The sequence below is a fragment of the Myzus persicae genome, unplaced genomic scaffold, assembly GCF_001856785.1.
Source record: "Myzus persicae strain clone G006 unplaced genomic scaffold, MPER_G0061.0, whole genome shotgun sequence".
Taxonomy (NCBI): domain Eukaryota; kingdom Metazoa; phylum Arthropoda; class Insecta; order Hemiptera; family Aphididae; genus Myzus; species Myzus persicae.
This window is the reverse complement of record NW_019102308.1, coordinates 557,226-582,450: the sequence shown is the minus strand read 5'-3', so window position 1 is coordinate 582,450 and position 25,225 is coordinate 557,226. Positions and strand designations below refer to the sequence as shown.

General features: G+C 27.8%; 2 protein-coding genes across 3 annotated transcripts; one reads left to right on the top strand and one right to left on the bottom strand.

Moving 5' to 3' along the window:
* Positions 1 to 8,187: 8,187 nt before the first annotated feature.
* On the bottom strand, positions 8,188 to 18,050 carry LOC111031772 (ubiquitin-protein ligase E3C). Its single transcript, XM_022311856.1, has 15 exons — positions 17,632 to 18,050; positions 17,344 to 17,553; positions 15,532 to 15,768; positions 15,281 to 15,459; positions 14,261 to 14,499; positions 13,973 to 14,193; positions 13,726 to 13,895; positions 12,871 to 13,130; positions 12,611 to 12,795; positions 12,324 to 12,528; positions 10,397 to 10,630; positions 10,089 to 10,333; positions 9,677 to 10,018; positions 8,490 to 8,747; positions 8,188 to 8,426 (listed from the first exon to the last, which is right to left on the bottom strand). The coding sequence occupies exons 1-15, from the start codon at positions 17,749 to 17,751 to the stop codon at positions 8,259 to 8,261; spliced, it is 3,273 nt and encodes a 1,090-aa protein (XP_022167548.1). The 5' UTR covers positions 17,752 to 18,050; the 3' UTR covers positions 8,188 to 8,258.
* A 655-nt stretch (positions 18,051 to 18,705) lies between these two features.
* Positions 18,706 to 24,566, top strand: LOC111031773 (serrate RNA effector molecule homolog). 2 transcript variants are annotated; one of them, XM_022311857.1, is made up of 18 exons: positions 18,706 to 18,917; positions 18,998 to 19,157; positions 20,007 to 20,027; positions 20,257 to 20,379; positions 20,479 to 20,568; positions 20,644 to 20,877; positions 20,962 to 21,028; positions 21,092 to 21,312; positions 21,407 to 21,501; positions 21,675 to 21,739; positions 21,808 to 21,900; positions 22,013 to 22,153; positions 22,580 to 22,921; positions 23,526 to 23,663; positions 23,721 to 24,002; positions 24,073 to 24,197; positions 24,271 to 24,375; positions 24,488 to 24,566. In XM_022311857.1, the coding sequence occupies exons 2-18, from the start codon at positions 19,030 to 19,032 to the stop codon at positions 24,546 to 24,548; spliced, it is 2,331 nt and encodes a 776-aa protein (XP_022167549.1). In that variant the 5' UTR covers positions 18,706 to 18,917; positions 18,998 to 19,029; the 3' UTR covers positions 24,549 to 24,566. The 2 variants fall into 2 exon arrangements, with proteins under 2 accessions (XP_022167549.1, XP_022167550.1); XM_022311858.1 differs by lacking the exon at positions 20,007 to 20,027.
* The last annotated feature ends 659 nt before the right edge of the window (positions 24,567 to 25,225 follow it).

Genomic DNA, 25,225 nt, shown 5'->3' with positions numbered 1-25,225 from the left:
ATTCTTAAATTATCAGTAATGCTGGAAAACTATTACATATACTTATGTAAAATTGGTCGGTTTTAGAACCAAATTACAACAAAATGATAAAAATCGTTGGAACTCTCATAAAAATTTTATCTAAATTTTCGGTAGATACTTTTTTTTTGTTAATTGTCGAAACCTCATAAGAAATCTTTAACTTAAATTTCAAATCTTAGATTTAAAACGAAAAGTTTTTATGAATTTTCAACTCAAAATAATTAGCTGATTTTCGTGATTTTTACGTATTTTGTCAAATTTTTAAATTCAAATGCTCATAAAAAATTATTGTGAATTAACACTCAACTTTCTTTTGATTTCCACTAACATAACTTAAGAGGAACATTGTATTATATTTTCAAATTGTTTAACCAAGCTAAATATTTTTTATAGACATTAGTTGAAATAAAACTAATAATGCATAATATGCTTATAAATAGTACAACATGAGTCAAAATATTTTGAAAATATTGTATGGTGAATAGAAAATGCTAACAAAAATATTCAGTGAAAATTTCATAATTTCATTGTGTACATTTTTTTTAGAGTTACACTAAAAACCGAAATAGTTTTTCGAAAACTGGTTTTGCGTAAAAATTCCCGGTTTTTCTTAATTTTTTGTTTGTTTTTCCTGTTATTCTCGAAAATTTTTGGGAATATTAAATTTGGACCTCCTGAATGCACGAACTATATTCACTTTCCTACCAGAAAAGTTGCTGTTGAAGAAAATCAAAGCATTTTTCTGCTAAAAACTGTGATGACAAACACAAAATAAAAAAAATATATATAAAAAACACACTTCATTGTAACATTCAGCTCTCTGCTCAGAATCTAAAATCTTAAATTATATTTATTATTAGATAAAATACTACTCTAGAATAAATTAATAATAAATATTACAATATTTTACATACAATTTACGTCGTCTTTCGTCAACGTATCCTGAGAAATCTCTGAATATCTCTCTCTGTATTAACGCATGTACCGCCTTTAGGATAAATCTATACACCGCTGTCTATCACAGAATCAATCACCACTTGGCACTTAGGCTTGCCACCTCCATGATTTCACATATAAAACTATGGGCTACAGGTCTATAGTGAATTATTCTCTGAGTCGTTGCAAAATTAGTACTATACAGAAACTATTTCTTACATTTCATCACCTACCTACTCACCTAATATAAACTCATCTCATAAGTCATAATTTCAAACGTATTAGGTGTATTAGCTATTATAGGGTGGTGTCTAGTCTACGGATTACAAAGATGTTTTATTTTAGTTTTTTTTGCCATATTCAAATGTCGCAGCCCTAGTCACTACTTGGTAAGGGCTATTTGAGTAGTGGCATGGTGTAATGTGTGCATTTGCACACCACTGATTTTTTCGTACTTTCTCTCAGGGTAGGTCTGAGACTGAATTTAATTTACGCCTAAATTTCACTTAAAACTTTTTCACTGTATCATATTTTAATATTGTGTTCGACATTATTTCATAATATGGCTTTGAATTGGATGTCAAAAAAAAAATATATAAAATAGGTAGTTATTTTGATCATTGAATTCAATGATAGAAATTAATTTTTTTTTTTAGAAATTGCATTTGCAAAAGTTAAATAACAGTTAAAAATTATCTTGAACGGAAGACAACCAGTGGTTATGTACATTACCACCCAACATTATAAGATAATATAATGGAAGATTATTTTTTGTTTAAAGGATATGTGTGGCATTTAGTTTGAATGAAATTCGGTATAATAAGATTTAGTCAATTCGTTGATTGTAATTTGTAAGTAGGTAGTATTTTAGGTATTGGTATTTGATGGATATATACATATAATAGGAGGACACCTACCGGTTGAATTAACATGTTTTTTCCAAGTAAATCGTACCAGTGCGGAACGTATACACACAAAAAGGTATAATCGATGGAATTTACGATCACTCAACAATTCTTTCCAATCGTACAATACCCACACAGAATACAAGTCAATACATTAAACATATTATGTTAATAAACGGCTGTCGGTTATAGAGTATAGATGTGCGTCAACTCGTCCAATTATACATATTTATGCATCAGGAATCAAGATATCGTAACAATTGTAATATGTTTAATGTATTATTATTATTTATACACAAGCATTTTATTAATTCTATTATAATGCATCATACCTACATAATACTCAATCATACTGCAGCAGTGTTCGGTCGAAATGTTATATTTTGTCCTTTTTTACACGTGTCGGTATTATATTATTCTCATGCAGTAGTCCTGCCGTCTGCCTTCGACTGATTTTTTTTTCGACATCTGAAACTGACTCTCTGTAGCACTCTTTTCACCGCTCTCAACTATTTACATGAATCTCCCATATATTCAATATAACTATAAGCTATTATATAACTTTCTAATGATTTGACATTTATTTTTCAAATCTTGTTTTCAGTCATACCTAATACAATACTCCTCTGGTATCTACCTAAGAATAATATAATATTTTGTCACGTTATATTTTGTAAAATAACAATACTAAAAATATAAAACTAAATAAATTAGTAAAAGTACCTACTTAATAATTTATACACCTCGGAGTTCAAATTAAATAGGTATGTAGCCATGTAGGTATAGGTATATTTTTTATGTCTCTTTTTTTAATGATATACCTACTATTTTTTAGTGTGGACGTTTTTTTTAAAAGACGCATTAATGTTATTTGAGTCAGGACATTTAGTTTACGTTTATCCATCACTTTAACATAATTTTTTTTTTTATAAATTGATAAGGATCGACCTCGCGCCATGCCATCGAACGTCTGTTCACTTCTGAATAAGCCTAATTGTTTATTATGCTTAAATAATTACTAGCAAGCTTATCGCTATAATTAGGTACCGAATGTAAATATACAGACCTCGCTGATAAGAAATGTCAAGTGTCAACCAAGACTTCAATTATAAAGGGAATTCGGCTATTTGAATAATGTTTGAATAGTTGTTCTAACATATATGAGAATATATAATATTTTTCTTTCGAACATTTCTCCGGAGTTTTTCGGCTCTAGAATAACCACTACCCTACGTCGACTCCACTCTTCGAGCGGTGTTCTCTACTGACAGAAAGCAGAGGTCGACGGTTACAAGAAAAATAAAATAAATCATCTGTACTTCGATAAATAAAATTAGTCCCCAGTTCCCCACTCGCCACGCCCGCTGAAATCTACACCTCGGTTTAGTTGACGACCAACAATTTTAAAATACTTATGATTGCTATAACTATCTTTGTTAAAAACATAAAATGTTAAATTAACCATTGAATTGTGAATATGATAGTCAAAATACTTATTAATTTACATAGCGCTCATAAATACTAATTCTAGTTTCAATTTTTGTTCAATTAGTTCTGGAATTTAATTTAAGAGATAAAAAAACGATTAGTTAAAATGATTCATCAATTATCAAATGATAGTATGATACTCATATTACTCACGTAGTTACAAATAAAAGAATTTAACAATACATTAATTCGTTTAATTTTTACTCAATTGAAGATGTTAATTTTTTTCTTGATTGTTAAAATACATTTTTGAAAATATAAAATTAGATTATACGAAATATTTTATACTTAATTTTTCTAACACTTTTATGGAATTATTTGATGAGAAGTAAGGAGATTTGATAATTGATAAAGACTAGGTATTTTTTTTTGACGAAGACACATACAATATATTTTCCTATAAATACATAACTTATCTTTTCACTTTTGTCAGCTTGTTGAGCCATAGACATTTCAAATTAAAAATTTTAAACTACATTTTTTTACTAAGTATTTACTACCGGGAAGACTACTAAAAAGTCCGAGGCATATTAAGTCTATGGTGAAAAATTTCGGCTCATAAATAAATAAGAAAAAAGAAAAATACGATATCATGCACTATTAAAGTTCCAAATAGTACTTATTAAATATAAATATTATGTTTAATTAAATGATTTGTCTGGCAAAATTAACAAAATATAGGCTTGTTGTAGATACCTACCTGCAATATTGGCAATACCACAACTTTTTTGTAAAAACTATATTTGTTATATAAATCATCTAATATGATGTATGGTCATTTTTGTTAGTATAGTAAATAGTTCGATATTTTCTTAGTTCATTAGTTTCTCCTTTTTCCATAAATTACAATATACATATTAATTGTTTAACATAGCGAAAAATTGCACAAAACGCAAAAGTAAAAGAAAAAAAGCACCAAAATATTTGTTAGTGGTTATTCAATATTCATACACCCATCAACATAAGTTGGCAAAAATACATTATTTATACATACATTTTTAACTACAAAATTATTCTGCACATTTTCAATTTTAATAAATGTTAATGTTGTCCGATTTTGAACTTTAAATGCCTATAAAAAAAATAACTGTATTTTTAATATTTTAAAATTGCTATTTAAAACAATGGATGTGGATTCGTGAATAAAATGTTCAAGTTTTTTTACCCTGCAAGTAAAATGTTATTGATATTTATAGGAAAAAAATTTCAAATTTCAAATGTTTCTAAATGGCTCAAAATAAAATTTCAACAAAAATTTTAGCATGTATACAAAACGATAAAATAAACATTTCGTGTAAATTTCAAGTATCTAGGGTTATTTTTGAATTATAAGAAAATAAGAAAATAGTTTTATAAGAAATTTGTTGAATATCAAATGTCGTAGATATACCTATATAATATATTTTAACTTCAAATGCTCATAAAAATTTAATTTGACTTTCTGGCAGGCATTTTTTTTTTTTTGTTATAAGTCCGATTACACGAACTAGATTCACTTTTCCGCCAAAAAAGATATTAGAGTTAAAAATTAAAGAGTTATTTCTACTATTTATTTTATTATGTATACAGACACACAAAAATCATATCTTTGGTAAAATCAATATATTCATCGCTCTAAGATCTGAATCTAAAATATTTAAAATGTGACGAATTTACATTTGTTTTCATTGTTTTTAATAATTTGACTAGTTATTTTAAAATATACCTACCCAGTATTTTTTTCAAATATTACGTGTTGTGACGTGGAAGGAAAATAACTATTTAATAATACAAAATCAAAAAGGGGGAAGTAGGTAATAACCGTTCTGCTGTATAGTATAACCAGTAGGTGTTGAGTGTATTATACCTCGTAAGTCGTAATTCAGTTGTCGCTATAATAATGTCTATATGCCTCTATGTTAAATTTAAATTCAGTGATAACACATTGCACACACAAAATTCTGAGCAAAGACTGTTAGATCTTCAGAATATATTACCAAGTATATTTTAAGATATATGTATCTTACTATTTTAAAGTCATTTATTTTACAATTAGTAATATGGTAGGCGTTAATAAGTTATATTTCTGGCACTTTTGCTGTATAAATAGGCTTGAAATGAATCTAAATATTTAAAAAATTTCGTTGAGTGTAGTTATGTATGTAATATAATACACTTAAAAGTGTCAAGAATAATATTTTCAAATGACTACAAAATAACTAAATTTATTTATTGTTTTAATAATTCTTAGTTTAAATAACATCTAATTTTATCCAAATTTTAACTTCAAATGTCTGTGTAAAAAAATTGTGGTTAAACGTTTTTAAATTTTTGGTTTCAGTATAAACTACTTATGAGGAATATTGCGTTAAAATTCCAAGTCTTAACAATATAAATTGAACATTTTCAAATCTTTTGAGCTTCAAAAAAAATTAGTGAAATTGTTTGAATAACATCTTTCGAGAAAACATTTATTGAGTAAAATATATAGTTGAAAATATCAAGTATTACGGTTGTTTGATTTGGAATGAACAAAAACGAACAAAACAATAGAAACTCGATTTGTTCAATATTGGTTTTGCTTAAAATATTTTTTTTTGTTTTTCATGGATATTTTATAAAATACTGGTAATTTTTAATTTTGACTTCCTAAAAGTACCAATTAGATCCAAATTTACTATCAGAAACCATCGAAGCTGAAGGTTAAAGCATTTATCTATACTATATAATCTCTAATATATGTCCTACACACAGATGTTGACTGTTTATGCGGACAGTATTAATTATGAACCTACCTACATGGCTACATATTAATAAATTATTTAAGGGGATTGCAAATGCTATTAATTTTTCATCAAAATAACCTTAGCGACTGACAAAAATCAAGGTAGTTCTAGTGGTTCGATTTACAAAAAAGTAAAGATGTTTGTATTGGTAAATAAGTCTACTTTGCATCGGTCGGAACATATATTTTATATCTTTTAATATATTCCATATAAAAATTGATACATTTATAAAATGTAAAATATGTATTCTAGTCAAGATATTGCTAAAATTGAAAAAGTGCTTTGACCAATGGAAAGTAAACTTGTTTACCAATTCAGTTATCATCTAACGACTAGGACAACAATTTTTGTCAGTAGTACAGCTATTTCATATCCATAAATTGGTTTTGAATATTTTGATCTAATGACCATATGACATGTGATTGGTGGGAGTATACACACACAAATGATCATTTACTACACACATAAAGACGTGCACTGATAGCAGGATTCTATAAGTTTATAAGTAATAGTGTTATAAGTAATAATGCATTAAAATGAATTGTGGCTGTAGTACCAAAGACACAAATAAGGGGATAAATGGAACAGTAGTGGGTGAACCACAGACCAACTATTTAGTAAGATAATCATGGTTTAATAATAATAATAATAATATTAATATTATTACTATAAAAATATAAAATATTATTTTGGCCATCTTGTCGTATGACTGTACGAGCTTTACCAGTCTCATTGAGTTAGCAGTTTAAATTCTACATCGAAACAATCGATCAAAATGCGCTCTGTGCTTCTGTTCACATACCTAATTCTTATGTTTCACAATAAAATTCTTCTATTACCTACGAAATACCTACACCATGTGAGTCTGTGACACGTTAAGAATACATGGAAATATAAATTGTATTATTGTTAATAGACAATAGTATATAGTACTTTCATATTAGTTAGATATGTTATTACATAATATATTATGGATAAGGCATCAACAAAACTATTTTTCAAAAACAATTTATTGGAACAGAGAAAAAAGCTTGGCTTATGCAGGCATTAAATGTGTTAGTTCTGTTAAATTTTCCTTCGCCAAGTTTTAATAAGATAACATTAGGTAGTGTAAGCATTTAATCTATTCTGTGGTGTAGGCACACCAGTTGAATAAATATAAAAAAAGTAATAAATACTACCCAGTGATCATTCTAGTTCAGTTTTATGGACAGATTATGATTTATGACAGATATCCGATATAGCACTATAGCATAATAATACATGCAGCAACATTGGTATCTTATCTGTCCTGAATTAATAAAAAACTATAACTATTACTCAACTATTACCCTAAGGTAGAGCGCATACTACATGGAGTCGTAACCAGAGCGCAGGTAGATTGCAATTCATAATATTCACATTCTGCGGTACAGCGCATACAACAAAACAGACATTATTTTCAGTGTGGGTAAGTTACTTTTGAAAAGTGGTCCCTTAAACTAAATTTAGTGGTATATGATTGGTTTATTACATTTTATTTTAGTGGACCATTAAATTAGTCAAATTGTATGCAACATTATGCCATTAATATAACAATCACAGTATTGTAATAATTAGTGTTAATTATTGAATAGTAAATTCTAATAAATAATTAAAATATAAAAAAATCAGTCTCCAAATACTTACTTCCACCTTACTATACATAACACAATATTTACTAATATTGATAATTAGCTTGTTCAAAATTATTAAAAATTAGAAAAGATATTCATTTATATAGTAATCAAACTTCCCACATTTTAATATATTATTTTATAGCTAATTTATATTAATTAGTATTTATCCCTAATAATAGTATTAAAATTACAGAAATCATAAAACATAATAATGATAGAATAATGATTATACACAAATACACAATACGCTATTTATAAAGTAACTAAATAGATTTAAAAATAACAACTGCTATTTATTTAGGTACACAAAACAATATTATTATCATATATATTGGGCAACTGTGATTGACACAGAGATGAACTATTGAATAAATAAAAAGTATTTTCAGATTATAGATACAGAATAATACATTATTTTATTAATTCAAAACATTTTTATTATAAAGCACATACCAAGTGTTTAAAAATAAGACAACCATATTACATTAACTAAGTTCAAATCCGGCACCAGATTGTATTGCATACAATAACTTTGTTTTTAGTGTTTCATAGTCTTTAAACACCGGCATTTTTAGAAGGTTCATACAAGTACTGGCAGTTGGCAAACGATCAGTAGAACTTACTCTCTGAATACAAAATGGAGGATATAATTCCTGTAACATTATAATTTTTACAAAATGAATAAATAAATAATTTTTAAAATATATTTTATTTACCTTGAAACCAAGAAGAGGTGGACGTGAACAACTAGTCACAAATTTTAAAAGTTTTGTTTTCTGTTCATCAGTAAAATCATTAACAACTGTCCAAAATAGATCTATGGCAGGGTCCTCTGGTGTATATCCTCCAACATAATTTGTGTGTTTTTTCAAATCTTCAATATCAACTGGAACTTCAGCACCAGAAATTAACACTTGTACTTCATGGTTACTGAACATACGCAACCAATCTAGGGAAATTACATTTGCCAAGCCCTAGCAAAATGTTAAAACAAATCAATTAAAATAAAGTAATATATTATACAGATCTCAAAAATGTTAACTCATGGTTAAATCATATTTTAGACCAAGGAGTACAATATTGAACATTATAAGATAATTTAAAAAAAATTGCTGAAAATAATGTTTACCTTAAAGGTATTCTAATAACAATACTATTAATTTAAAATTTAACTAGACCAATTTTTTTTAAAATTATCTTTCTATACATATTATTAGTATCTTCTTATCAAGAAATGACATAGTAAAATTTAAAACATGACAATTGTATAATGTATGACAGGAAAAGTATCGATAAAATCAGTATCAGCTAAATAAACGACTACTACAAAATATTATGATTGCAACCTCCCAGACAGTGACAACATTGAAGAAATTAAAATGTCTGGGTAGTACATAGCACTGTGTATTAAATAAAGGTACGGTATGCGTATACCAGAGAATATAGTTCACCTAGAGACCCAGTTAGGTCTCATTGTGTCACGGTGGTGTACGTTTGGCTACGATCAAGAAATATAAGTATGATAGGCATTTCGATAAAATCGATATCGGCACTATCAGAAATAACTTTGAATTGTTAAGGTACATATACGTTATTCACATCGAAATTAAATTACATACAATTTGAAATTAAAAACGATGTTGTACTGCAACTGTTGCATTGTTAAACAGAACAATAGGATTTAAAATTCTACAACATAATAGCAAAACAACATTAAATGAGTCAATGTTAAACAAAGACTTACTGTACTACTAACCTAACTTATAATCCATACATTTGGAATTTGGAATCAACTTTTTAAACCTCTACTATTATTTTAAGATTGTGAATATTGTTAATGAATTACATATACATACACATATTCATAATAAATATAATATAAATAGTTTTGCTATGTAGTTACTTGTTTAAAAAAGTAACACTGTTTTCTAATTTGTGTGTTAAGCTTGTAGTCTGCCATCAAATGTATATATTCAATTCTATTTTGGTTAGTTACAGTAATATTGGCACCATTGGGTTTCAATTCTTCTACACGTGTTTGACCAAATTCATCAATTACTATAGTGAAATCTAGACCAAGATCTACAACATCTCCATCATAATTTTTCAATGACAATAAATTTCTGTACATGAGAGGGTCTAAGGATGCCAAATGATGAACATCCACTTCAGTTTGGCGGCCAATAATTTTTGATAGAAAAAATTCTGCTAAAGGAAGCTCAACCAATAAATTTTCATAAAGAGCCTAAAAACAGTTATTAATTAAATATATATAACAATATATACTAATTAATTAAATATTTAAATATACTAACTTTTCCAAGCATCCTACCAATGAAAAAATAATGTGCAGCAAAATTTGGTTGGATTAAATGAGCATATGGATTTGGATACAACATATTGTCATTAGTCATTTTAAAAAATCCACGATTTGGATCAAATGCTGTTTTAAGAAGTTCAGATAAAAATTCTCGTAATAGGCCTCCACCGTCTACACCAGCTTCATCTAATCCAGCTGCACTTTTCATATGTACTCTTAATGTTTGCCGAATTTCTGGTTCTATGAATTATAAAATAAAAATATAACAAGTATGAAACATAGAAAAATTAATTAAATATTTACCATTTTCAACAGATAATTTTTCAAAAGCATCTTCATAGAGATAATTACGTCGTACTGTAACATGGATATTTGATCCAACCATGAAATGAGAATCAGCATTTTGATATTCTACTTTGTTGTTCAATAATAGACCTTGAAAGACAACAACTCGTTCCTCAAATGGCAAAACAAATGGTATTTCTTTTAAAACAGTTAAAATACGGACTTGACGAGTGGTTAAAGGAGGTCCTTCATCTAAAATAAAATTGTTAATACTAGAAGTTAATTTGTACCTAATTACCAAATTTTGGAGGAAACAATTGTTTAATAAAATGTCACAAATTTATTTATTATAGTTGTACCTAAGTCCCCTGGTTTTGACCTCATTACCTCTGAAGTTGCTAAAAATCTACCAAAAAGGGCCATTGTTCATTTAACTCATATTTACAATTCAATACTCAGACTCTCATACTTTCCACTGCTTTGGAAATTTTCAAATATAATCATGATCCAAAAGCCAAATAAACCTCCTGATTCTACCTCTTCCTACAGACCAATAAGTCTCCTACCTTTCTTTGCAAAAATCCTAGAAAGACTACTGCTCAAACGTATCGCTCCAATCATCGCTGAAAAACAAATCCTCCCCGATTATCAATTTGGTTTTCGTTCCTTACATTCAACTATACACCAAGTTCATCGATTGGTAGATGCAATTTCCTACTCTCTTGAAAAAAAGTTATATTGCACATGTGCTTTCTTAGATATCTCTCAGGCTTTTGACCGTGTTTGGCATCAAGGTCTGTTATATAAACTGAAATCCTTCCTACCTACTTCCTACTTCCTACTTTTCAAATCTTATCTCTCTGATCGCTCTTTTAAAATTTGCTATGGTACTGCCATGTCTGAAATAGCAAGTATAAATGCTGGAGTTCCTCAAGGTGGCATTTTATCTCCATTACTCTATAATATCTTTGTATCTGATCAACCCACGTCTCCATACACCTCAGTCGCGGACTACGCGGATGATAAAGTGATCATCTCGATTAACGATGACCCATCTTTGGCCTCCGCATATTTGCAAACCCATCTAGGCATGATGGAAAGATGGTATACCAAATGGAAATTTAAAGTAAATCAAAATAAATCAGTACACACCACTTTTACACTAAGACAAGCACCTTGCCCAAGGGTACTACTTTATGGCATCCCTATTCCATCATCACCTTCAGTAAAATACCTTGGTCTAACCCTCGATCAACGCTTAACCTGGGCTCTACACATTCGTGAAAAAAGACTATCCCTAAATAACAGGCTACGTATGCTTAAGAATTTAATTGGTAACAAAGCCACCCCTATTAATATCAAACTTCTCTTGTATAAAACCTTATTAAAACCCATTTGGACATACGGATTGCAGCTATGGGGAAATGCTAAAAAGTCAAACCTGAATAAGATTCAAGCTTTCCAAAATATGGCCTTAAGGAAAGTATTTAACGCACCTCCATATATATCAAACCATACCCTACATTTAGATTGCAACTTAAATACTATTCACGAAGAAGCTAAACGTTTTTATAAAAAATTTCATAATCGTCTATCCTCTCATTCAAATCCACTCATTAAAAACTTATCTTCCCTCACTATCCCAGGTAGCCCTCCAAGGCGACTTAAACGGAAATGGTGCAGAGATTTTTTATTTAACTAATAATAATAAGATATAACTAAATATATTATATTTATTATATAATATAAATACTAACATATAACTAAATCGCATATGATTAAACCTAGACGAAAGTGTCATCAGTGGGTGGCTTCTTTCCTCAAATTTATGTATATCACCCTATTCTTGTTTCCCTTATCGCACATATACTTATTATGTCTAAGATATAGATTGTATATTTTCTTCTAAAAAAAAAAATAAAAAAAAAAAAAAAAATAGTTGTACCTAAATTATCCATTGATATGACAGGAACACCTCTAAAAGGTCTATAGTTTAATCTTGAACGTCGAGTATATTGCATAAAATGCATATTAGATGGTTTGTCATACGCAGAATTCATTGTAAAACGATTTGATACCCAGTGTCCTTCTGGACAAAATCTACAACGTAGATCTCTAGAATGAAGTTGTCGAAGCAAACTAACAGTCACCTAATATTTAAAATATATATTTATAACATTATGCCTGTAAATTATATTATACTCTATAGATATACTATTATAATATATTTACTCGTAATAAATGAGACCAAATTGAAGTTTGAGCATTCTGATTTATGTAATTGTTATACGGCATTTTCGAAGGTCTTGAATCTGGATATGCTAATTCTATTAAACCTATAGCAACATCTTTCAAAATTGATGTAATTGATACAAGATCTGCTGCTGTGAACTTTAACGGATTGTTTGTACTTTGCTCTGAAAATAACAATTCAAAAACAATTCTATGATATACTAAAAATACCATAATAATACAATTTTTTTTTTATTTACCAGAATTGTTTCCAACAGCATTATTAAATTCTGCATCATGTAACGTCGATATCAATAAACTGAACAAAGAACAGAATGTTGCTAATAATGGTACAATTCGGTCAAAATCACCAGGAGCTAAGTTTGTCCCTCTTGATATCACCGTTACTAAACTGGTAGTAACTAAGCTAGGACCAAACAGTGATTGTTGTTCTGTCCTTAAAATAGTTTTCCATAAGTGTTGTAAGAATTCAGCCTTTAATGCTAATGTGTATAATAGTCTAAAAAATAAAATATAGTTATGGTACATAATATTATATTATTGATATTATACTATTAAGTATTACAAGTTTGAAATACTATATGGGAAAAAGGGGGGTTAATTGGTAGACGTAATAATAATTTAAAAAATAATATGTTTTAAGTGTTATGTCTACTTTATAGTGTGCAAAAAACATTGTTTTGAGAAGGACAAACCACTTGATACAACACTCTATTCCAAGTTTGAGAGATAGCCTGCTGTGTAACGGTGGCACGGTCTACTGATGAGCGTAGCACTGCACACAAACAAAAGAGATGTAAAGAAGAAAGCTTTTTGAAGTGGGAATGAGTGGTAATAACTAGTTGCTCTTATTCATAATAGTGTTTTAGCGCTCTACTTAGAATTCTATATACAATACTATGGTACACAAAAGAAGTTAACAGTGGTCATACTAGAATGCGTCTGAGTTGACGCAACCCCACTCATTTGACATACCAACAATTTGGGTTGGTTGTTGCTACCAGTGTTCTCCAATGAAACAGATTACTTCTTGTGTGGGCCAGAGTAAAATAATATAACATCATTAATAATTTGTAAATAAAATATTGTTTTACCTGTATTTATGCACGGCTAGTTTATGAGACATTAGCAAATAATGACATAATTTGCAAACAGGTATGAGCAAGAAATTTATAGAATCAGAAGAACAAGAATTTTCAACAGATAGTATTATTCTGTTCACTCTGAATGATTCATTTAAAAGTTCTGAACATAATTTCAAAATCTAATAAAAATATATTCTAGTATTAGAATTATTTAAATATTTGTATATATATATATAACCAATAGTATTATTATTGCCTCAAGTTCGTCTTCTGAATAACCACAAAATAATTTTTCATTGTCATCTTCATCTTCTGATTCATTGTCAGAACTATCATGGTTCACATCTCTATACTTCCATGTTTTATTTAGAAAGTCAATAACTGGTGGCTCTGCTAAATGACTTGCTAAAGTTGAAATAATATCCATATAGTCATTAATTGAATTTACTTCATGTCCAGTTTGATGGCATTTAATCACTAAAATAGCATAATAATAATAGAATAATAAAACACATTTATTATAGAATGTACTATTTTTAATTACCAAATGAATATTCTTCAAAAGATGGCTCAATAATTAGCAAAGAATAGAATAAGTTTGTATTCATCTGTTTAAATTGAGTTGAAGAATGAGTTAATGACAGTATTAACTGTCTAAAATCTGGACCGATATAATCAACTTTATTTTGATCCAATGATAAACTTGGTAGAATAAATTTATGATTGATATCAGATATAGGACCTTTCAAAAAGGTTCTTATAAAGTGATTCATAACCGTACAGCTGTAAAACAAGTGTTGAGATTTGTACACATTAAGTATATTAATTTTAATGTTTAAAATATACAATGGTTAGTGTATAAAAGACCACTGGCAGGGTACTTTAGTATACAGCTGTTATTATTTAAATGGACGGCAGTGACGCCAAGGGGGGCTCGGTGATTGAAGCCCCTCCAAACTATTTTTTCATTAGATTATACATAATTATATTATATTGTTTTGTTACAAATATATTACAATGATGGTGTTTTTTTCTTCAAATTTGATTATTATATTGTACATAGATTACAGATAAATAGTTGTACACAATAAGGATTGTGGCAATTGATAATCGATTTTCATAAATGTATACACTGTGGTTTAGGTTAGACAGTTTTAAGCCATCACCTTTGATTGGTAACGATAGTAAAAGTAATTATTACTGTTGTCTGTTTATGTTATGGGAGTTGAATTAGTGATAATTGTATATTTCTACAGAACCAATCGACTATTAAAACAAAAGGCACCCAGGAGTTGAACATATAGTAGTCTTGATCCTAAGTAAAAATGAGTATTTTTCATAGACTATCTACAGACATTTTTCATCGAGTTGGAACAAAGTGTTTATTTATAAAATATCAATACTGTGGAGTTGAGGAGAACTATAATATGTATGAATAATATTTAAAAAAATTGGCATGACTTGTAATAGATAGAAAATTGAAAGAAGAGTAACAATACAAAGGAAAAATTATGTTGTTAACGAGACATTTTTTTGTATAGTCAAATAAAGAACATTATCTTACGTGTATTCATCTAATAATGTTGGTGATTGTACTGAAAATGGCCTTTTCACAAATTCTAGTATACTTTGAGCTAAAGGTGGAGCTGGTGTGTCTTCAACATCAAACATTGCTGGAATTTTAGTATCAAGAATTTTACGTAAACTATCAAAATAACAGTTTTTGACTAAGTATTGGAATAACTATAAAAGTACACAAATAATTGTTATTAATAAATTCTATATAATACGTTATACTTTTCTGTATATACTTACATCTCGCAATGCAAGTATTGCATTATCTGAACCAAGTATCTTTTTATAGGATTCTACTGAAGTTAACACCTCTATGATTCTTAAAGGTGTCGCAAATGATTCCAAATTCGATGAGTTTAATAAATCAATATTGAAGGAAAGAATCCACTTCATATGCCAATACCAAGGAGCATTTTTGTCCAAACTTGATTTTAATAGTTTTGAACTATTTCGTAAAATATGTTGAGATAACCAAATCTGTAATTATATAAATAAATAGTAACTTTAAATAAAACAGAATAACTAGAATATAACATACAGAACTAACAACAGAATTATACTAATATTTAACTTGTTTTATTAAATATTATTATCCACGAACATGAGTTTAAAAATAAAAGTATAATTGTAAAATTGTATGTTATATTTATGATTAATATTAGATTCTGAGCAAAGCAATGAATGTATTGAATTAAAAATTATGTTTTAATATTTTTTTTTCTGTCATAATTTGGGGTAATAAAACGTACCAATTTTTAAAATCAGCATTTTTTCTAATAGAAAAGTGAATCTAGTTGGTGCATTGAGAAGGTTAAAATCTAAAAATCCTTGTATTTTTTTGATGTGTCGGGGGGGGGCAGACCCAAATTTTTAATGGTAACATTTTTTAAATACTTTGATTTTTTTTGAACTATTTATTTGCTTGAGATATTTTGTAAGTTTTTAAACTACTGTCAATAAAAATTTTTTTACTAAGAAAAAAAGTATGAAAATTTAACAAGGGTCTCATAACTTAATTTAATATCAGTTCAAAAATATTAAAGATATACAAATAAGCATAGTTATTTTTTAAATGCATTTCAATTTCAAATTTTTAAAAAATTCATCAAAATCCTGAAAGTTTGCAAAATTATTTAAACATACAATTATTTTTTGGTTGAAAATTAATAAAAAATTTTATTTTGATAGTTGACATTAGATATTTTAATAAAAGATTCCCAACAAGTTATTCTATCTTTATCAAAAATAAAGTTCACTGAACAGTATCATACATTTTTTACAATAATTGATACTCAGAGAAAAATGATTGAATTTGACTATTTATCCATTTAATCTCATGTCACTGGATGACACACTGTCTTCACTCAGAATTTGTATGCAATGATATATCATTAAATTAAAATACTCAATAACTGCTGTACAGCATAGTGGTGCCCACTTGTTCGACTCTTTTTTTACTGATCTTACACTGTAGAAAATGAATCAACAGAAAAACAGGGTACAAAAATTTTTTTGCAACTTACGTATTGCATGAAAAAATAAAAAATGAATCAAATAATATTATAGATTTTTAAACAATTGGAAAAAAAAATAATAATTGAACTTTCTTAACAAAATAAAAAGATAGAATAATTAGTTCAACTTCAACCACTAGTCAGTTATCCTCTCAATTGAAAGTTCATTGAAAAAATAAAACAAGTGATTTTTGATGTAAAGTTAAAGTAATTTTTTGACAAAAATGGACAGTGAACAAAAAAATTTAATTTTTCCGATTGGCCAATGAAGACTAGTTTCCAGTGACAAAATATTCTTAAAATCATACCATAGGTACCATTGATTAAATATCATTTTAATGGACTTTATAAGCATTTTTTTCAATATTAATGGATTTTTTTTATTCATGGGTAATATTAGAAAAAAAGAGTAACTTTCTGCATATCATTATGAATCTTAAAATTAGAAAATAATTAATTTTTGATGTTTAGATTTGTAAACTTTAATCAAATAAGTACCTAGGTGTTATTATTTTAAGCAAAAAGTGAAGTAACTTACAAGTCGTAGAGAATCAATTTCTCTATCATGAAAGAACACCAAGTTTTTTACAAGATCTGATAATATTTCTTCAGATGGTGGTTTGTTCTTCAGATTTGATACAGTATCATCAAAAAACGTGCGATAATGACGTTTAATTTTCTTTCTTACTATAAAGCTTCTAACGCAAGACTGCACTCTAATAACTCGCCGTTGTTCACGTCTTGCTTCCTTTAAATAAATTATAACAGTATACTATTATAACTGTACTTATTATTCAGTATTTTATAATAAAGTTTGAACACATACTTCTCTCTGTTCTCGTTCATACCGAGCTCTCTGTATAAGATTACTGACAGGTTCATGCACACTAGCTCCTGCATAATTCTGCTCAGGTTTCCTGCGAAATTCTCCTTCAAAACTATACATTATGGAATATAAGTTAAGAAAAAGTTATTGTCGATCATTATAAACGAAAAGACACGTATTAGAATAGTGACTAAGTGACAAGGTTTTAAAAACGAAGAAGTCCAGTTCAGGAAGTCGGAACTTCGAAGTTGGATGCCTAATAATATTTTGTTGTTATGATGCTATTATCAGCAAGTATGACTTTTACATATTTTAATTTTATCATCACTTTATTTTGCTTCGTAAAATTGATTTAGGAATGATTAGGTATGTTCTTACACTATTGCGCATCATCCCAAAGTTGACGTCACTTTAAAAATTTTGTTGGAAAAAGAGACTAGAATTTCTTATCAAATGCGCAGAAAACGTGATGATGCTTAATATGTTACGAGTAAATGATGATCATTGACGACACCCGGTCTCCTTTGACCATGATTAAATTTATCAAGCTTGCAACTTAAGGGATGAAAACTGAAAAGTTTAATATATTTTATTCTAAATCTTCTTTAAGACCGTGGTCATAAATTCATAACCATAAGAGCAACCACGACTGGTCTCTGGTTTTATTATGAAGTGTGCAGTAATAAAGTTGTAGTAGTAAGGCCTTTAAGTTGTATATTTTACTATTTTATTTACATTAAAAATGTGGTACAAAATACATTAATTAATATTTAATACCACATTTTGATATAGTTGAGAAATATAGTTTAAGTTGCCATTATCCATTATGGCACTATAGTATGGTAAACAACTAATTCCAACAAGAACTCTTAATTTGTGACTATTAAATAAAAGATATTAAAAAATTGTCTTGTGCATAACACTAATAATATGTTGAGTATGTTGATTAATCAATGATTTAGTAAACAATAATATTCTTATTTATTGTCGTGTAAAAGTTACAAAATGTTGTAAACCAAAATATGTTATGTTGTCTACACTGTTTTCAAAATTTGTTTGCCCTGTTTATAGTTTCAATTTGTGTGATTTTATTATTTTAACTCTTAGCGGCCCGCTGCCTGCGTCTTGATGTTACAAGTTTTCTACATCGTTACTTTATTTTAATTATCTGTGTTAGGTATATTGTTTTATAATCTAAGTTCATATAATTAAGTTGGGTTTAATGTATTTTAACATCCCGGGTGTTTGATACGTTAAGACAAATACATTCCATACAATTAATCTAGGTACCATAAGTAGATGCTAAATATTTTTTTATTTATTACATTTTTAGTTTATGTTGTACAATAAATTAAATTGTTTGTAGGTCAAAATACCCTAAACTGTGAAGTAGGCAGAATGGGTGACAGCGATGATGAATACGATAGGAAACGAAGGGATAAATTTCGAGGCGAACGTACTGAATCAATAAGAGGCGGTGATAACCGCAGAGATGACCGCCGAATGCGTGATGATTGGAATGACAGGTAACATTACTTTAAATTCACTGTGTTGAAATTTTCTTAATATTATTAAAATTTGTTAAAAAGGTCTGTATCTAGGTTAAAAAATAAATAATAGTGTTGGGTATTCCTACTATACCTTTGTAGAAACATCTATTTTACTATACATTTAGATAGTTACTGACAATAATGCCCCGCATGTAATATTATTCAGGATTATTAGATTATAATTTACCAAATATTATATATTTTAAATGGTATTTATGCTATTTAGTGCCCTTGGTATTTTCATTTAAAAAATATCTTGCGATGACGCTGTACCCTCAGTTAACGTTTAACATTGCAAATTGTACGTTCTAAATAATCCATTTAACTTTGCAATATTTAATATTAGAGTAATTTCACATACTATCAAATTTAGAAAAAGCAGTATTATTTACTGAATATCTTAGGTTTTTTTCTATATTTTAATTTTAGAAAAAGAAATGAGCATTTAAAAATATTTAAACATTCTTAAATAGGTATTATTTATTAAAATGAATATGTTGGTACCACAATGTAGATAAAATATCAATACAATAATATTAAAAAGAACTTTGATTTGAAATTTGAATAAGCTAAATGTCAAACAAGTTCCTTAAAAATATGAATTTTGTACTTATGAACATTTTATTTTATATAAGTGAATAGCTCTGAACACATTTAAAATTGAAAAAAATAATTGTGTAGAAGATTAACTAATTAATGAAACATTGAGTAGTACATGAATATAAATAATTAATTAATTAAACATTAAGTATTAAAAGTATTGTATTTTTTTTTTTTGTAAAATATTGTGTTCCTAAACCTCATATATCATTTTTTATTTTTTAGCCGATTGATGAAAACTACAAGGTACTTATTATTTAACAATTAAAGAGCTTTTCTTGCATCACATATTTTATTTATTAGATAGCATTCAAATGCAATACTTCATACAATATTATATTATCTATGTTTTAGTGTTTAGTAGTGAATTTAGATGGATATAAATTTATAGATATATATATATAATTACATTTTAGTTGTTTATTACATATTTTCTTGTTTTTAAAGAAGTATACAATTATTATTTACTTTATAGAGAAACATGGGGTGCACGTAGTCGAGGCCGAGGAGATTATAGAGGCCCGATGCGTGACCGTTATAGTCCAGGTGCTCAAAGAGATCTTTCACCTCCAGTTAAGAGAATGAGGCCTCCAGATTGGTTAGTATTTACATTAAGTGGTATAAAGATATAATTAAAAATAATTATGTTTTCTAAATTATAATAATTATAATATGAATGAATTATTAACAACTAAAGGGAAGACAGGCGTATTGGCTATGAACCTCCTGGTTATGGTTACGGTGGACCTTGGGAACCTCCTGCACATCATATGCCTCCTGTTTCTAGGTAAATATTTTAATTTATAATTTATAATGAAAAAAATGTATTTAAATGTTAAAATATATTTTTACATAATTTAAGAATTATGCCAATGAGAGATCCCGGGGCACATGCAGTAAATCATCCTGTTCCACCACCAGCAGAACAGTCTTCAGGGGATACTCAACCAGCTATGATGTCTTTGAAGTCTTTTTTGATCACTCAAGATGATAACATAACTGACGAAGAAGCATTAGCTAAATATAATGAATACAAATTGCAATTTAAAAGAAATCAACTTAATGAATTTTTTGTTGCCCATAAAGACGAAGAATGGTAAATTATATAAACAATTAAATAATTTATCCGTGATTTTAATATAGTTACACAATTTATGTTTTAACTTTGTATTTTTAACAGGTTTAAGATTAAATACCATCCTGATGATAGTGTAAAACGAAAAGAAGAGCAAACTATAGCACTTAAGGTAATCATTTATTTAAAAAAAAATTAATTTATAACAATGTACATCTTATTTTTTTACTTTTAGAAACGGTTAGAAGTTTTTAAAGAATTTTTAGAAAATGGCAAAGTTGAATCCGTATGTGTTGATGCTGATAATCCAGAGCCTCTAATTCATCTTCTAGATTCAGTTGTGATAAAACTTGAAGGAGGTACAGATTTCGATTTAACAGTGTTGAATCCCAAAGAAACATTAAAAGCCAAACAGGAGCCAGAACCTGAAAAAAAAGAAGCTGATAAACAAATTAAGTATGGACCTCAATTTATACATATATTTATTATTTGATATAAATATAAAATACAATTTAAACATTTTAACCCTAATTTATGAATATAATTTTAGTGCTGTAGGAAATTCTGATGGTGAAGTGGACAGTGATAAAGAAGATGGCAATGAAACAAATAAGAAAGACGATTCTGAAGTAAATAAAAGTGAAGGTAACTTAAATTAAATTTCACTAATATTTTTAAAATAATTAAAGTCTTAAGGTAAGTATGAGTTATGGGTTAAATACGTTTTTAATTATTTGTTATTATCCAATTTTTAAGTTTTAATTGTATGTAAAAATTATTGTATGTTATAATATAGTTAATATAGTTAATGTTTATAGAAGCAATGGATGTGGATGGTCAAAAACCAGAAGTCTTGGATATTACAAACGATAGTGATCAAAATGTATATATTTGCTTAAAAAATAATTGATAATGTATACCTTATTTTATAATATTACATGTGTATTGCAGGATGACGTTGTGAAACCAAGAGCATTACATCGTACAACTTCAGTATTTTTACGTAATTTAGCCCCTGCAATAAACAAAAGTGAACTCGAAACAGTAAGTGATTTTTTTTATGTACTAACAAATCTGTTTGATGAGTAATATATTAAATTTTTTGATGTACCTTTATAGTTATAAATTAAAGAAAATATATTCTTTATTTTTTTAGATTTGTAAACGGTTCCCAGGATTCATAAGATTGTCTATAGCGGATCCTTTACCAGAGCGCCGTTGGTTTAGACGTGGTTGGGTAACATTTGAGAGAGATGTTAGCATCAAAGAAATATGCTGGAACCTTAATACTGTTAGAGTAAGTTTAGAATTTAAATAATTGTGGTTTAATGTTTATTTTAAATGTATATTCACATTATTCAACTGTATTTGCATTATGGTGTTGAATTCTTATCTTAAACTTAAAGATGACCATTTAATATTTTTTTTAATGAAACTAGTCTTAGTTGTAAATAATCTATATACATATACCGCTACAGTAGAATCCGCTTATTACAATGATGTAAATAACGTATTCTGGATATTTTTGGTTGGTTTTATCTTATTTGCAGTATGTTATTGTCATCCGGATATATCAATCTGATTCTCGTAAGTTCCTTGAAGACCGTTATTAGTAGATTCTACTGTACTTTTAGAATGTTTTGGATCCTATTTAATTTATTGAAACCACCTAACATAAATCTAAATATTGTAATTAGTAATATATCTATAATTTGATTTTTAGTTGCGGGACAGTGAGCTGGGTGCTATAGTCAATAGAGATTTGAGTAAACGCATACGGTCTGTAAATGGAATAACAAATCACAGGCAAGTTGCTCGCAATGATATGAAACTATGCGCCAGTATTATAAATAACTTTGATAACCGTTCGGGTTTATGGCAATTAACTGATGGCGAGCAACCAGCCTCAGAAAAAACTTATGGTGTAGTATCACGTAATCCTGTTCTACATAACATAACAGATTTTTTAATCGAAGAAGCGTCTGCTGAAGAAGAAGAACTTTTAGGTGAAAATGCTACTTGCGAACCCGAAGATAATACTGAAAAAGATTTGCAGCTGTTTAAGGTAATTATTGATTTAATTTTTACTAAATATATATATTATTCTGTGTATTCAGTGTTATATGCAGTGCTCATAATAGACTGGAATACACTAAAAGGGCATTTCGGCTTGTAATATTATCTTAAGAATTCATTCCAGTTGGTTAAAATGATAATTTAAAATTTAAAAATATTAAGTTAATATTGAAAAAATTAAGAAAATTGCTACTCAGTAAGACAATGAGTATCACAATAATGTGATTTAAATGATTAAATTTCCTTTTGACAAATATTATAATATAAGTCCAATATGTTTCATCTGCTACTACGCCTGTTATTCTTTTCTTTGTCTTATCACAATAACAATGTTATGATCAAAAAGCAAGTACCTGTGCTACAAGTAACTGCAAGTCACAAACGAAAATGAAGCATTGTGGAAATTATCATGAATTTTAAATTGTAGAATTCCATTTTTTTAAATAAAGATAAATTTAAATTTAAAACTAATATTAATACAGGCACAGGTATTTGCAATTTTTAAATGTTTTTAAAATTGTCCATTTCGAGTTCTGATTATATGTACAAATAATAGCTTTTGTATAGAAGTAAAAATGTATTTAAATTTCTAGGCCTTGGATAAAATGTTACTGTATCTACGTATTGTTCATTCAGTCGACTTTTACAACCATAGTGAATATGTAAATGAAGATGAGATGCCAAATAGATGTGGTATTATGCATGCTCGTTGTGCACTGCCCAGTAATCCGGTATGTTTTTAAATATAACAGCCCTAGTTAATAGTTCTTAATAATAATTTATTTTAGCCTACACAACAAGAAATTACTGATTATTGTAACAACTTTCAAACCAAAGCTAACTCTTTGACTATCTCAACTTCTCTTGAAGTAAGTGAAAAAGAATTAATGCAGCTTGGTGCAAAACACGAAGAGGAAGAAATCGAGAAGTTTGTAACTTCTAACACACAAGAAATATCAAAAGACAAGTGGCTATGCCCTTTGTCAGGCAAAAAATTTAAAGGTCCTGAATTTGTACGCAAACATATTTTCAACAAGCATATTGATAAATTGGATGATGTTAAAAAAGAAGTAAATAAAAATTTAAATATACATTTTTCATGAATAGTAAAATAAATATATGCTTTTTATTTCTATCAAGGTGAAATATTTTAATAATTATCTTCGTGATCCAAAGAGACCACAGTTGCCTGAACATCCTGGCAGTAAACAAGGTAGAAAAGATGTGAATGATGCTCCTCAATCATATCCACCAGCAGCAAATCCGTAAAAATAATTCTTTAACTATTTAACTCTCAATTATGATATCAAAATTATAACTAGTGTATTTATGTTATAGTTATCAAATGCCTGGTTATCCACCTTATGGAGGTGCGGGATTTGGTCGAGGAATGTATGGCTATTCTAGACCACCAGCCCGTGGAGGTTTTAGAGGTGGTGGCAGGTTGGTTCAAATATTTGCTTATAACACTTAATTTTTTTTTAATGATTTACCATGCTGCGTACATAATATATTACATTAGATTATATTAATTTTTGGGTGGTTTTGATTACAGACCAATAATTCATTACCGCGATCTAGATGCCCCTAAAGAACCAGAGGAAAATTTTATTTGAAAACAGTAACAATTTAATTTAAAAAAATGAATGATTGAATTTTATATATGTATGTATATTATGTATAGTATAATATATTATATTATAGTATAGTATAGTATAGTATATTATGTATAATATAGTATATGTTTTAAAATCATGTTTTTTTATGTTTATCCAATTCTAATTTTAATTTAAAATATTATATCTGACTTTATTTGTAGGATTATTTTTTAATCAAACATACATTTTTGAAAACTTGAACATACATTTTTTATTTTAATAGTTTAATAAATGTAAATGTATTAGTTTATTTGACTTAGTTACAATATTTTCTTTAATTAATAATTATTGGAATTCAAAAATATAAAAACAAAGTAATTTGTTTCTCAACATATACTTCTTACTGTATCTTAAAAGTAATTTGGCTCATGTATTAATTTATTTAATATAAAATGTTTCTGGATTCAATAAAGTACTAAGTTTAAATATAGTATCTAATATTTTAAATGTAAAAGATTCCCTATATATTTCTTTGAAAAAAATATAATATATAATGTATATTATTAATTAGTGTAATAAACAAAACTCAACCCTCAATTATTACTATATTTATAAAGGTGATGACTGTTCAACAGACATATGTACTAATGCTTTGTTACTTAGGACAATATTTTCACACAATTACCTACATAACA